The 15,824-nt window shown below is 43.4% G+C and overlaps 1 protein-coding gene and 1 long non-coding RNA gene across 8 annotated transcripts in view; one reads left to right on the forward strand and one right to left on the reverse strand.

Annotated features, from left to right (window-relative positions):
* LOC146396806 (uncharacterized) overlaps nt 1-15,824 on the reverse strand; it is a 769,570-nt gene that overhangs the window by 435,899 nt on the left and 317,847 nt on the right. The gene's annotated exons all lie outside the window — the stretch shown is intronic.
* Nucleotides 1-15,824, forward strand: part of PCNX2 (pecanex 2) — a 293,795-nt gene that overhangs the window by 190,466 nt on the left and 87,505 nt on the right. For 6 of the 7 annotated variants that reach the window (XM_021074292.2, XM_084996835.1, XM_084996833.1 and 3 more), the window contains 2 exons: nt 5,866-5,974; nt 12,834-12,963. In XM_021074292.2, coding sequence (XP_020929951.2) covers nt 5,866-5,974; nt 12,834-12,963 — 239 coding nt within the window. Of the gene's footprint in view, nt 1-5,865; nt 6,379-7,722; nt 7,790-12,833; nt 12,964-15,824 lie in introns of those variants that run through there. The other variant, XR_014827836.1, reaches the window with a different exon arrangement.

The raw sequence follows: 15,824 nt of genomic DNA on the forward strand, positions 1-15,824 counted from the left end.
AAGCGTGTTCCCAGACAGAGCAGAGCCCTTTGTCACCATGCACATGCAGAAGAGATCCCCAGTAGTGGCTGCAGCCACGATTGTCACATTCACACTCGTGACGCTGCCCCATTGCTCTCAGCAGGAGGTGTAGGTAGAGCAGGCCTTTTCTCAGGTGCTGCACAGGCAGGTTTTCCCCACTGCTGTCCTTCCAGAAAGTACTTTATGGCCTCAAGGAGATGTGGTGAAGTTGGGGGGTAGAAACATCTATGACCAGGCATAGAACCAGGAATTTCATTCACGTAGACTAGTGACTCACTGTCTGACCTTAGCAGCTCACTCAGCCTCTCCGAGTCTGGTTTCCTTCTCTGAAAAATAAGAGCACCTGGACTTGGTAAGTTCCAGTTGTTTTATATTTTTTAATTTTTTATTTTTGGCCTCACTTGTAGCATGCATAAACCCCAGGCCAGGGACGAACCCATGCCACAGCAGCAACCCCAGCCACTGCAATGACAATGCCAGATCCTTAACTGCCTGCACCACCAGGGAACGCCAAGTTTTGGTTGTTTTAGAGGGGCCCCTAGAATTTCCTGATTGTGAGCTAAGTACACTCTCAAGATGAGATATCCGCTTGTCCTAACATTTTTTTTTTTTTTTTATCTTTTGTCCTTTTAGGGCCACACCCGTAGCACATGGAGGTTCCCAGGCTAGGGGTCGAATTGGAGCTACAGCTGCTGGCCTACGCCACAGCCACAGCCACAGCCACGCCAGATCCGAGCCTCGTCTGCAGCCTACACCACAGCTCACGGCAACACCAGATCCCTAACCCACTGAGCGAGGCCAGGGATCAAACCTGCAACCTCATGGTTCCAAGTCAGATTCATTTCCACTGCGCCACAGCAGGAACTCCCTAACATTTATTTGTTAAACCCTTATCTTGCACTGACAGTTGCCAGGCACTCTTCTAAGTGCTTAACAAAGGTGAAGCCATTAAATCCTTCAGCAACAGTAAGGGAAGTTCCTAGTCTTGCCCCTAAGCTAGGTGCCAGCTGGGATTCAAAGCCAGGCAGTGTGCCCTGAGGCCCAGGCCCTTAAACACTGTAGTGTTGACACCTGACACATCTCCTGCACCTCCTTTTTCTGGTGGGCTTTATGGAAGAGCATTAAATTATCGGGTTGATGGGGAATCGTTCATGTACAGAGAATTGGCATTCAGGAGGTCTGGCCTCAGTGATTAGGAACAACAGAGTCTATTTTATGAGCTGCATATTGAAAATCCTTTACAAAGCTTGCATTTTATTCTTCACTAAGTTCATGAAGATGAGGCACAGGGAGACAGGAAAAGAGCAAAGATACCTGGGGCCTTGGCTGCTATTAGAGCGTGAGAGTGCATGCACCTGATTACTGGTTTTGCTTATGTGTAAATACAATTCGCTGTGCTAAGCAAAAAATAATTGTAATAGATTCACTTATTCATCATGCAGCCAAGTTTAACTTGTTAGGAGCTTTACACTTGCAGATGAGGCTTTCCCTGGGGCTGCCTGTCTGATTGTAGTTGCAATGCCTGACCTACTTATCAGCTTTTCCAGGAAGTGGCTTAAAAGCCTCCCAGGATATAGTCATCCACTGAAAACCCAACAGGAGTAACTTTGCAAAGCCCATGATTCATTTTTAGGGCATTTGGGGGGTCATACATCACATAAGGTAATTTGGCTCCTGCTTCCAGTTTTCACCAAGGCATGAGTCACAGGATAAATTCTTAATAACCAGACCAAGAACTTTTTTTAAAAAAAAGTTTTAATTGAAACATAGGAAACGAATCTGACTAGGATCCATGAGGACGCAGGTTCAATCCCTGGCCTTTCTCAGTGGGTTAAGGATCCAGCATTGCCTTGATATGTGGTGTAGGTCCCAGACACGGCTTGGATCTGACATTGCTGTGGCTATGGTGTAGGCCGGCAGCTATAGCTCCAATTGGACCCCTAGCCTGGGAACCTACATATGCCGCTGGTGTGGTCTGATAGGGACAAAAAAGGGAAAAAAATAAAATAAAATAAAATAAAGAGGAAGTCATGTCTTTTAACAGAAGTGAGTCAAGTGTTTGAGTCTGGGTGAGAGCTGTCTGTCCAATCACCTATTGACTGGGCCGGGGTGGGGGATGACTGAGATAAGATGATGGGAGGAGACCAGTTTTTCTGTGAATCTCAGAGATACAACCTCCAGCTGACAGAACAGAGTAAACTGTTGCTCTCTCAATCCTCGGAACCTCAAAGGTCCCAGGAGCTGTGGGGCCCTGCCCAGATCCAGGAGTCACAAAGCTTAAACCAACTGCAGGATTAACACTGAAGTGGCCTTTATCAGAGAACTTGGAAGCCAAGTGAATCAGCTCTCTGGTGGATGCCAGAGGGAAGAAAGCAAAAAGTTACAAGGATCCTGCTGTGTAGCACAGGGAACTAAATCTAGTCACTTGTGATGGAACATGATAGAGGATAATGTGAGAAAAAGAATGTGTGTATATATATATAATCTGTAGTCCTGTGTTTGAACGTCTGTATGTCTATATGTCTATGCCTATACCTCATACATATGTTTGACCCTTCTTTGCTGTACAGAAGAAATTGACAGAACATTGTAAATTAACTATAATAATAAAAATAAAAATTTTTGGAAACGGAAAGTTAATAGAAAAAAACATCTTTTTCTTTCCCAGCATTCATATTCCTTCAGAGTTCGATCGCATCATTTTCCTCCTTCGTTTCCCTTTAATATTTTATTTTTAATTTATCGTATTGAAATATAGTTGATTTACAAAATTGTGTTGATTTCTGCTGTATAGCAAAGTGATTCAGTTACATACACATTTATTCTTTTTCATATTCAAATTTCCATTATGGTTTATTGTAGGACCTTGAATATAGTTCCTTGTGCTATACAGTAGGACCTCGTTGTTTATCCATCCTGTATGTACTAGTTTGCATCTGCTCATCCCAAGCTCCCAGGCCATCCCTCCTTTCCCCCCTCCCTCTTGGCAACCACAAGTCTTTCTGTTTCATAGATATGTTGATTTGTACTGTATTTTAGATTTCACATATAAGTGGTATCATATGTTTTTATCTGTCTCTCACTCTATCTTCTCTCTTTCTCTGTCACCATTACCTTCTCTTTGCCTTTGATTCTTCACTGCTAGGTCTATGGCTACAGACCCCAGTGAACACATCTAGACCCAAGAGTTCTGTACACAACCAGATGCTGGTCACTTGTTAAGAACTCCATGTTTGCTGTGTTTTTCAGAGAAAATGTATCCTTGGCCAGTCCAACAATATTTAATTCCACTTTAAAGTTATTCTTCAAAAAAAAAATAAATAAAAAGCTATTCTTCAAAACCAGAATACTTAAAAATTGTTTTTGGTCTTCCTAAGGCCACACTTGTGGCATATGGAGGTTTCTAGGCCAGGGGTTGAATTGGAGCTGTAGCTACTGCCCCATACAACAGCCACAGCAATTCAGGATCTGAGCCAAGTCTGCAACCTATACCTACACCACAGCTCACGGCAACGCCAGATCCTTAAGCGAGGCCAGGGATGGAACCTACAGCCTCATTGATACTAGTCAGGTTCATTATCACTGAGCCTTAATGGGAATTCCTAAAATTTTTTAAAAATTTATTTTATTGAATTGTAATTGATTTACAATGTTGTGTTAGTTTATGATATATAGCAAAGTGATTCAGATATTTATATTCTTTTTTATATTCTTTTCCATTATGGTTTATTACCATATATTGAATATACTTTTCTGTGCTATACAGTAGGACTTTGTTTTTTATCCATTTTATATATAATAGTTGGCATCTGCTAACCTCAAACTCTCAATCTATCCTTTCCCCCATCACCCCCTTGGCAACTACAAGCCTGTTCTTTATGTCTGTGCGTCTGTTTCTGTTTCATAAAAGTTTGTTTGTGTCATATTTTAGATTTGTCTTTCTCTGCCTGACTTATTTTACTAGGCAAAATATTCTCTAGGTCTATTTATGTTCCTGCAAATAGCATTATTTCATCCTTTTTATGGCTGAGTAGTATTCCACTGTATATATGTATCACATCTTTTTCAACCATTCCTCTGTTGATGGACATTTAGGTTGTTTCCTTGTCTTGGTTATTGTCAACAGTGCTGCTATGAACATTGGGGCGCATGTATCATTTCAAATTATAGCAAAACCAGGACATTTATGAGACTATGGTGAGATAAGAAAATTAAAAGGAAGATTTGAAGAGGATTCTAATTAACCTTATTTTCCCTCATGACACTTTCATGAAACAGTTCAAGATAACCTCATCATTTGGTTCCAAAATCATAAGGTTGGCCTTTCACCGAAGGGTTTAGTTATCTTGGTTCCTTGAACCGTCTCTTAATGGTCCCATCTTCCAGCCTTTGCCTTCTTTTCATTGTGGTCTTTTGATATCCTATGTAACACCTACTGAGCCTAATTAATAATTCTAATTTTGCCTCTCTTTTCACATTATGGCTTTGGTGAATGTGTCTCACTGTCTCGTATGCTAATCAGTCTCAGGACAAACACATCCTGCCATTTGACGTTTCCATTATTGTGGAATATTACTCAGACATAAAAAGGAATGAAATAACGCCATTTGCAGCAACATGGGTGGACCTAGAGATTTTCATACTAAGTGAAGTAAGTCAGACAGAGAAAGACAAATACCATATGATATCACTTATATGTGGAATCTAAAATATGGCACATATGGATCCTATCTGCCAAACAGAAACATATCATGGACACAGAGAACCGACGGGTCATTATTTACTGCAAGGAAAAGCAGGAGGAAGGATAAATTATGAGGTTAGGATGAACATGTACACACTACTATATATAAAATGGGTAACAAGAAAGGACCTGCTGTGTAGCACAGGGGACTCTACTCAGTCCTGTTCAGTGGCCTATATGGGAAAAGAATCTGAACAAGAAAGGATGCGTGTATATGTATAACTGAGTCACTATGCTGTACACCTGAAACTAACACAACATTGTAAATCAACTAAACTTCAGCTTTTTGAAAAGAGAAGTGTCCATCATGGATGAAGAGTGGAGTCCAGAGGCAGTGTTGGTAGGATTCCCTCTGATGGCATGTAGAAGTGGCAGCTATAGAATTTCACATCTGGGGTCCATCAGTCACTTCTCACCACAAAGCAAGATTAGACAAAGCAGGGAGTCTGTCCTTCTCTATCCTCCTCGGCACAGTCATTTTCCAAATCTCCAGCCCAAACCCCTGAGCACATTTCCGCTCCTGTTCATCCTTAGGCCACATAAGGTCTCTTCTCTCCACCCCCTTCTCCTCCCCCAGAACTCAGTTTTCTCCATGCTGACTTGTCTAGCAAATGCAAGGGGCCCCGTATCCTGTCATGGCTTCCTATGCACTTTGTCACTTGCAGTCCAGTGGTAGGGAGTGATTTTCCCCAGCAAGAGCAGCCAAGGAGGTCAGCGGACACCCTGGTACAAGAGCAGGAACAGTGGTCATGGTGATGGGTTTTCATATGAACCTCCCTCTGAAAGACCCAGTGTGAGAGAGGGAGGGAAGGCCAAGCTGTGAGTGATCCAGGCAGGAAACACCAAGAGACGCCATACCTGTGGCCCCAATAATGAGCCCGGTGAGATTCCCCACACAGGTTTCTTCCGATCATCTTGTTGCTGTTTGAAAATGTCTTTAAACAGGTGCCTGGCACATGGGACAGAAGAAGGTAGGAAGGAGAGGGCAAACAGGAGTCTTGCTGCCCTTCCCGAGGGTAACTCGGGAGCCTTAACTGACTGTGACACGGCTGCCACTGTGTTTGTCATTCCTGATGAGTCTCTGTCTCTTTTGCTTTCAGCTCGGGGACCTGCTTCAGAAGCTACAGTTCGTCATGACATATGTGGCTCCCTGGCAGATGGCCTGGGGCTCCTCGTTTCACGTGTTTGCTCAGCTCTTCGCAATCCCTCGTATCCTTTCTGCTTCTGTTTTCACCCCCAAGCTGAGAGTCGCATTTTATGGATGCAAGCTTTTCATTGAACCCTGGCAATAACATGGTTTTAAAGTCTTTAAGATGACATTTTAATGGGGACCTGGGGAGGCCCTTTGGTTTCCCTTTAGTTGCTTAGCCTTAAAAGATATTTCTTTTTTGAAATTGAAATACAATGTACAAGGTTGATGTACAGTGTTCTGCCGTGCTAGAGAGTGATTCGGTTATACACATATATACGTCTTTTCCATTATGATTTATCATAGAATATTCAATATAGTTCCCTGTGCTATACAGTAGGACCTTGTTGTTTATCCATTCTATATATAATAGTTTGCACCTGGATATTTTTTATTTTTTTAATTTTTTTTTGGCATTTGTTGGGCTGCTCCCACGGCATATGGAGGTTCCCAGGCTAGGGGTCGAATCGGAGCTGTAGCCGCCAGCCTACGCCAGAGCCACAGCAATGCAGGATCCAATCCATGTCTGCGACCTACACCACAGCTCACAGCAACGCCAGATCCTTAACCCACTGAGCAAGGCCAGGGATCGAACCTGTAACCTCATGGTTCCTAGTCGGATTTGTTAACCACTGAGCCACGATGGGAACTGCTGGATATTTTTTATTTTGAACTCTTCCTCTTCCTTCCTTCCTCACTTCTTTCTTTCTTTTTTATGGTTTCACCTGCAACATGTGGAAGTTCCCAGTCCAGGGACTGAATCCGAGCCACAGCTACAACCTATGCTGCAGCTGCAGCAATGCCAGATCCTCTAATGCACTGCTCTGGACTGGGGATTGAATCCAAGCCTACGAAGCAACCCAAGCCACTGCAGTCAGATTCTTAACCCACTGTGACACAGTGGGAACTCCCTCTTCTTGTTTCTTAATGCATACTCAGGAGTGTATGATTTTTTTCTGATTTTTCCATTTCCATGACCAGATCCGCGTTAAGATATCATGTCTTTTAAATGGAGGATGGCTGCTTAAGTGATTTGGTTGACTTGTGCAAAACAGTGCAAATCAATTTGCTGTTATTCAACACTGTGGATAGGACTGATGTGTTTGTTACATCATCATAGATGATATAACATTATATTATAATATAGTTTGGTTATAATATACTTGAAGAATTCAAAGCCCCAGAATGGGGCACATACAAAATTACCCCAGTATTTTTAAAGACTTTTTTAAGTCTTTATAATTTATGTTTTGTTTCATAGTCTTTTTTTAGTCTTTATGGATTTTTTTGTCTTCATAATTTATGGCTTTTATAGTCTTTTATAATTTATGGTTTCATCATATAGTTGTAGAGGAGCCTAATTTTATCATGTGTGGTTTCATTTGGTTTCCTTGTATATTTGTGTTTCTATAATAATAATTAGTTTTAATTGACTTCAAGACAACAGCTAAATTGTGTGTGTGTGTGTGTGTGTGTGTGTGTGTGTGTGTGTGTGTGTGGTGGGAGAGAGGGAGAAAGAGAGAAGTAAAGAATAGTCTCGAAGAGAGAGAGATTAATCAAAAATATTCTTGGAGTTCCTGTCGTGGCGCAGTGATTAATGAATCCAACTAGGAACCATGCAGTTGTGGGTTCGGTCCCTGGCCTTGCTCAGTGGGTTAAGGATACGGCGTTGCTGTGAGCTGTGGTGTGGGTCACAGACGTGGCTTGGATCTGGCCTTGCTGTAGCTGTGGTGTAGTCTGGTGGCTACAGCTCTGATTCCACCCCTAGCCTGGGAACCTCCATATGCCGCGAGCGTGGCTCAAGAAAAGGCAAAAAGACAAAAAAAAAAAAAAAATTTCTTAACTCAGGCTTCAAATTTGCCTTCCAAGGTTTTCCTTCCCACTGAGTTTACACTTTATAAACTTGTATTTCCCAAGCTGTGCTTCAGGAACTCCCTGTATCAAAATCCCTGAAGGAGCTTATTCAATAAGTAGATCCCTGAGGCCAGCACACTTAAACTCACATTTCAGGGGGGGTCCTGGAAATTCCATCTTCTCAAGCCTCTCTGGGCCTCTCATCCCACTGATTTGTGTGAAGAATAGGTCTCTGCTGACATTTTTGTGTGGGTGCTGTGAGCTGTTTTTTTTTTTTTTTAAGCCACTATTTGGGGATTTGTTAGAATATTGAGCATTACCTTAAGAAACACAGGAGAGAAATATAGTTTTTCTTTTTTTATTTTAATTTTTATTGAAGTAGAGTTGATTTACAAGGTTTGTGATCATTTCTGCTGTACAACAGAGTGATTCAGTGGTACATATACACACATCCATTCTCTTTCAGTTCTTTTCCCATATAGGTTATCACAGAATATTGGGTAGAGTTCCCTGCGCTCTATAGCACATCCCCGTTAACCATCCGTTCCATGGACCATAGTGGGCATTGCGTTGTGAGCTGGTTGTATTGGCCACTTGGAGATTTCTTTCCTATGAAGGTTACATAAGGCTGTCCAAGACAGTTCATAAGGAACCTCTGGGATCTGAACTTTGGGTACAGGGATGGAAACATACTTGAGATAGTCATTAAGTGATAGTATATTCTAATTTTTGGATAAACTCTTTTTTTATGAAAGTATAGTTGATTTACATTGTTTTGTCAATTTCTGCTATACAGCTAAGTGACCCACTCATACATATATATATATATATATATTCTTTTTCTTCATATTATCTTCTATGTGTTCCATTGCAAGTGATTGGACACAGTTCCCTGTGCTGTACAGCAGGACCTCATTGCTTATCCATTATAAATGTAATAGTTTGCATCTACCAACCCCAAACTCCCAGTCCATCCCACTGCCTCCTCCTCCCCCCTTGGCAACCACGAGTCTGTTCTCCATGTCTGTGAATCTGTTTCTGTTCTGTTGATAGGTCCATGTGTGCCATATTTTAGATTCCACATATAAGTGATATCACATGGTATTGGTCTTTCTCTTTCTGACTTACTCCACTTAGTATAAGAATCTCTAGTTGCATCCATGTTGCTGCAAATGGCATGATTTTGTTCTTTTTTATTGCTGAGTGGCATTCCATTGTGTACATTGTGTATATATACTGCATCTTTTTTTTTTTTAAGGGCCACACCCAGAGTATATGGAAGTTACAATTGGAGCTCCAGCTGCCAGCGTACGCCACAGCCACAGCAATGCACACACAATCTGAGCTGTTTCTTCAACCTATACTGCAGCTCATGGCAAAACCAGATCCTTAGCTCACTGAGCGAGGCCAGGGATAGAACCTGCATCCTCATGGATACTAGTTGGCTTCATTAGCCACTAAGCCACAACAGGAACTCCTGGGCATTTGGTCTTACAACACAATCAGTGCTCATGCTTTGTTCCTAAAACTCTCCATTGCTGACATCTACTTCCTGCCTAGGGTTCAGACCCTTCCAGGTGGCTGACCACTGCAGTCGTTGGTGGCTTACAGGGCCTTCAGCCCCCTCCCCGTCCCCCAAAGTCACCCTCCATCCTGGGTCAGTTGTAAAGGTAGATGTTTGCTTTTTGGAGCCCCACATCATACGCTTCAGAGAACAGTGAGAGAGCTTAAGAAACCAGATGCCATCCAGACAAAGCTAGCAGGTTCCTGAATGCCAGCCCTGAATCTGGACTAATTTTGAAATGTTAATTATGTTATCACTCTATTAAGAAGCTATGCGTTCCATCCTGACGTTGAGAAGGGACTCATTTTCTCCATTTTGGCATTGAATCAGCTTTTGGGCCAGCGGGGCACTGTTTAGTAAATTGCCTTTTCTTGTCCTAGCACGTTTTCTCCCTGGGTTGCCTCTGTTGGTTTCTGAGCTTATAACCTCCAGGGAAAGAGCAGTTTGCTTTACCCTTTGAATACATATAGAGACCACGCAAGCCCATTGTCTTCAGATAATTAGACAGACTTAGCCACATTAGCTCTGTTTAATGTGTGCACTGGGAAGGCTGCTTTCTCTTTGGTATATCCTTTTGAGCTTCTAATTATTTTTTCAAAGGGTTGATGTTGATATTTTCATTTTAACTCTACTCAAGTAAACCCAAAGCTTTTTAAGGAGTCTTCGTCTACATCTTAGATTTGCCTCTTGGCTCTCAAGAAATAAAGAGGGCTGCAGGTTTCTTGGCACTGCCTTGGCCATTACAGTCAAGAGCTTTCGTATTTCCCCCCAGGAGTGCTGTATTTCTTTACTGATCTTCCTTAAATGAAAAGAACCTTTGAGGCCATCTAGTCCCATTTGCCCTACCTCTGACCTATTAAACTTCATTTCCTATCCTACCAAAACTGAACTTTATTTAGAGGCCAGCCCTGTTTTCCTCATTTCCTAATTGCTGGGTAATTGTTTCTGGCATTAAAAAAATGGGCAACGTCCTCTCTGGGGAAACATTTAGAAGCAAAAGAAATGGCAGTGCCAGCCCATCCAGCCTCCCGCCCAGCCCAGGCTCCACTTGACTTTGTCCTGGTTCTTCTGCAAGCCCCACAGTGCCCTCTGCCACCCACGCAGAGGAGGTGTCCTACTTCCCCTCCTCCCAACCCCCCTTCAGGAATCTGCCCTATGATCACACCCCCCCCCCCCCGCTTTCTCATGTTTTCTCGAGGTACCTTTCTTCGTGACACTTTCCATGCAGCTCCTTTTTTCTTCCGGTGATGAAGGACACGGTTAAGTTGATATGTTTTATGGCAGAGGTATTTAGATCTTTCCAGCTTTTAGATACAGAAGAAACCGACGGGCGATAGTAGACATCATGGTAGCTCCTTATTCTGTAGTTCTCCATTGGAACTCAGTCAAAATAAAAGGAATTGGATGCAAACTGTATCACAGTAGGGATCTTTCCAGTACCAGCAGTTCAACACCAGTTATTAATGGAGGAGGGGTCATTTCACTCCTGAAGATATTCAGAAATAAATAGCAAGTTTTTTTAAAAAATGACACATTTACTCCTGAGGCACAGCTCTGAACTTAATTCTGTGAAAATGCACAGGGAAGTTCCATTGGGCAGATAAGGCTCCTGCCCTCCTGTGTATTTACACAAAAGTGGGGCTATGAGGGGCCCCACCTTCCAGCCCCCCCATCACAATTCAGCCCCACCGCTGCTAATATGGGAAAGCCCTTTTGTGTTTTGTTAGGGAGTGAAACACAGAGCCTTTCTGTCAGTGCCAGGCATTTCTTACTTCCTGCTGGAACTTTTTGAACATGGGCTAAAGAAATAAGACATCTGTTTGTGCAGCATTAGAAAGAGGCACATACCCCTTCCCAGGGGGAAAATCAGCCCTGTAGGCGATCAGATCAGAGTTGAGTAGAACCCTCCCAGCCCCCACCCCAAGGGACAAAGAACCACCTGTACACGTAAGGTCCCCACTGACCTCTGCCACCTCTGTTGCCTCTGACTCTTCCATCCACAAGTCCCACCATCACCCTGAACCATTGTGGTGTAGTATGATTGACAGCTGGGAGACCTTCTTCAATGATGGAGTGAGACCCCATGGGGAGGTGCCAGAAGCGCTGGTCCCTCCTGGCACCTCCCTCAGATTTCCAGACAGCAACTAGTTGGGCTTAAAGCAAAAGTTAGAGCCACACTAAGTTTAACATTTAACAGTTATGTTTCTAATCAAACAAAGTGTATAAAAGTGAGGCATGCCATATATCTGGACAAAACTCTAATTCAAAAGGCTATATGCATCCCTGTGTTCACAGCAGCACTATTCACAATAGGCAAGATATGGAAACAACCTAATGTCCATTGACAGATGAATGGATTAGGAAGATGTGGTACATACACACAATGGAATACTACTCAGTCATAAAAAAGAAAGAATGCCATTTGTACCAACATGGATTCAACTAGAGATTATCATACTAGGTGAAGTAAGTTAGAAAGAGGAGGACAAATACCATGTGCTATCACTTATATGTGGAATCTAAAGTATGACACAAATGATCCTATCTACAAAACAGATTCACAGACGTAGAGAACAGACTTGTGGTTGCCCAGGGATAAGGGGGAGGGAGGAAGGCGTGGGATGGACTGGAAGTTTGGAGTTAGTAGGTGCAAACTATTGCAGTTAGAATGGATAAAGCAATGAGGTCCTACTGTACAGCACAGGGAACGCTATCCAATCTCTTAGGATAGACCATGATGGAAAATAATACAAAAAGAAAAGAATGTATGTATTTGTATGACCAAGTCAATTTGTTGTACAGCAGAAATTGGCACAATACTGTAAATCAACTATACTTTAACAACCAAAAAAAAAAGTGAGGCAGGCCAGGAAGCGGGAAACCTACAGAGAAGTGATTTGGCCCATAGCATGTTGTGACTTCACCTGTACACATTTTTAGCTCATAAACCAGACATAAGTTGAATTGAGCCATTGTTGTCCAATGTATGATTTAAAATATCTATTTTTGAATAGTGGGAAAAGATTTGTTGAGAAACAGAGACGCTATCTTCCCAAACAATGCTATTTATTTATGTTTTAAAGTGTAATTTCATTTGAATTATTTATAAAGGTGCTTAGTACTTTAGCTGATGCCACAATGTGTTTGGGTCAGCTAATGATATGTCAGTAAAAGGAAACTGTTCTTTTTAAATCTTAGATATTAAATCTTTGCCATGAATCATACTGAGACTGCTGGGATTTTTATGAGTATCATTTGGTTTTCATGGTAGTGAAGTGAGACCTAGCAGGATACTATTTAAAGTTTTATACTTCCAGATATGTATGTAGCAAGATCACATGTATGCCCTTCTTTCTTTCCTTGGTGAGAAAATGGCTTTAATAGAAACTAGTCAAAATCTCATATACTGTTTAGAAATAATACAATGTACACACTTTTTGGCCTTAACTCGAAATCCTCAGATTCTGCCATGCTTTTCTTTCAGACGTTCGCCACGTCAATCTTTTCTACTCCATTGAGCCCCTTTCTTGGGAGTGTCATCTTTATCACATCATATGTCAGGCCTGTGAAATTCTGGGAGAAAAACTACAAGTAAGACCCTAAAATCGATGCTGACTTACTTTGCTAGGATTTGGGGTCAGGATGCTCTTGACCTTCCTCTATGCAAAGTCCAGGCTCCATGCTTTGTCCTCCGAGAGGTGGCCCCCACTCCCCCACCCCAGATCATCCACTCAGCACAGGGTGGCTTCCAGACTCTGGACCAAGCATGACCGATGGCCAATTTGCACTCCTCCTGGTTTCACCAATTATGCAGGAAAAATGAGTCACCACCGCCTACTCTTAGCAGTTGCCTTCAGAGAGGTGGTCTCAGGAGCCATGGTCCTGTTTCTTGATTATCCTGCTCTTATTTGATGATGGCTGCAGGCCTTAGAACTATGCTTGTCACGTACAACTGTCCATGCATCACAGCTCAGCATCACAGAGCACACCATTTTTTTCTGAGCACCATTGAACTTGTAAAAGATGATGAATGCACTTTGTCTTGACTGTGTGGACTGGTCAGTCAAGAATTTCCTCACGCAAACAGGGATGGAGTGAGGGGTGGTGGGAAGGGAGGAATAATGGTTCCCTGAGTGGCTTTGAAGAACTGTTGATTTGTGGTGGGGAGGGCCTGAGAACAGCCAGAGAGGGGAGCGGAGTAAGGGGGCTGGTCTCCAACCAGGTCGTCTTCCCTGGCTAACCTTCTCTGTCCTAATTTACTAGCTGTCCCTGGGCTGGTTCCGTTTGCAAGTCCTACTGCATCCTCTGTGATCTGTCTCCATTTCCCACAGCTCTGCCACCTTCATGTCTCGTCTCCCAGAGGCCGGCGTTAAGTTAGGAGATCTGTGGCTAGATGGTTTCTGTCAGGTGAAATGCACATCCGTCTGGGGCAGGAGGTTGTGTTCCCAAAGGGAAGGTTCTCGTCGCAGGAGGAATTCAGAAACGAGCAGGAAATTGTGAAAGAAAAGCAAGGATTTAGTTGAGTGAAAAATATACCTCTTCAAGAGAGGCAGGCAGAGAGGCTAGCAGCTGCTCTATGTTTCTCAGACGCATTGGTTATAAGCGGCATCCAACTGCTTGGGAGGAATATTGACTGGGAAGGAGGGGTTTGGGGGTCATATTTCTTAATTTTCACTGCAGCTCCACTTTCCCAAAGGGAGGAGGGATTTTTGTCTTTATTTAGCTTCCACTGGCAGCGTCTTGGGGCTGGTGCATGATGAGTCCTTCTTATCTGCAAGGCTAATTTTATTATAATTTTATTATAATGAGGGCGTAATGAGCAACAGGTTACACTGGGATGCCCAGAGATTCACGCCCTTTTCCACCTTGCTTTGTTTGCCTCCAGGGTGCTTATCACCCCAAAATTTGTGGTTTCCTGTCAGTCTGGAGGCTCCTGCTTTTCTCTGTGTGCCCATGGACCCCAGCATTTACAGGATACCTGGCTTTCTGGCACCTGGCCCCCCTTTCTCTGCCCAGGAGTAGCTCCCTGCCTGCCATGTAACAATAGGGCTGGACCACCAGCCTGCCTGTGCTCACACCTCAGCTCCACCACTTGATGCTGGTGACCTCAGGCCGCTCTCCATTTCTGTAAAGGGGGGCGGGGGGCAGAGGAATAAGACCTCCTTCACAGCCTCGTGGGCAAAGTATGAATGAATAGATACAAAGGACCGAGAGCAAAGTAAGCAGTGGGGGGGCCTGTGCTGCTGAGAATCTTCTGATTGCCCTGCTGGAGTCTCTGCCGCCCCCCCCCCCCCGCCCCCGACCTGTGCTAACAGGCATTCCCCAGAGCTCACATTTAGGGTCCTGGGTAAATCTAACCAAACTGGAGCACCCCAAGGTGAGCCAGGGCTGAGACTGCTGAGAGGTGGGGAAGGCCCCTTGTGTGTCTGGTAGATTCCTCATCTTCTAAGAGAGGCATGCTCTTTGCAGTACATGTAAAGCATCTTTTTTTTTTCAACGCCAGATCTGAGCCGCATCTGCGATCTACACCGCAGCTCATGACAGCACCAGATCCTTAACCCACTGAGCAAGGCCAGGGACTGAACCTGCATCCTCATGGATACTAGTCAGATTCCTTTCTGCTGTGCCACAGCGGGAACTCCAAACCCTCTTGAATTTTACGCATGAACAAGAGTCCTCTTTTGCATTTGTCTAAAGGGATACTGTGCTTATTTGCAGAGCTGGAGGGAAAAGCTTGTCTGGCTTGTCTTTATGCTTTTTAAGCAGAAAACAATCTGGGGGACCATTTTGGAGCTCTGAAAATCACACTTCTGGGAAGTGTAAACGCTTGTAAATAAGAGGTGTGGCTCCCTTGCGTGCTTTTAATGAGGCAGGAAAGTGCAAGATGTTGTAAATGTGATCTTTCACATAAAAGATTTCTTTTTTTCTCCAATTCTTAGATAAGTTTTTCTGACCAGGGAGGATTTGGTATAAGCAAAATGCATCCCTGGTGAACTGGAAGGTATTTAAACTTCCCCAATAGAAAAGAAAAATGGAGAATTTTTTTTCCTTTGGCAGCACCTGTGACGTGGAAGTTCCAGGGCCAGGGATGTAACCCATGCCACAGCCGTAACAATGCAGAATCCTTAACTGTGAGGCTGCCAGGGAAATGGAGAAATCATTGTGAGAGAGTTTAACTGAGAGGAGGCATTGTAACTGATGTGCAAAGCAAGTTACATGTTTTCTTATTTAGCTTCCTCACTTCCACGATTCAGCCACCCATCAGCATGGTACATTTAGGTCTGAATTGCAGGTTTATGTGGGTCACTTAAAAATGTGGGCTGTTGGAGTGTTTCCTTATTCAGTTTCACAAAGACCTGATGACGCCGTGCTCCGTTGTTCTCCTCGGCTTAGCACTCTGTGACCTGTGGGGACCTTGGTCGGTGGTCCTGGGATGGGAAAGGGACTTGGAG

Source organism: Sus scrofa, chromosome 14 (genome assembly GCF_054392235.1).
Source record: "Sus scrofa isolate SSC_HxYL_T2T_F1_AM1 chromosome 14, Sscrofa_HxYL_maternal_Yorkshire_Landrace_v2.0, whole genome shotgun sequence".
Lineage (NCBI taxonomy): Eukaryota > Metazoa > Chordata > Mammalia > Artiodactyla > Suidae > Sus > Sus scrofa.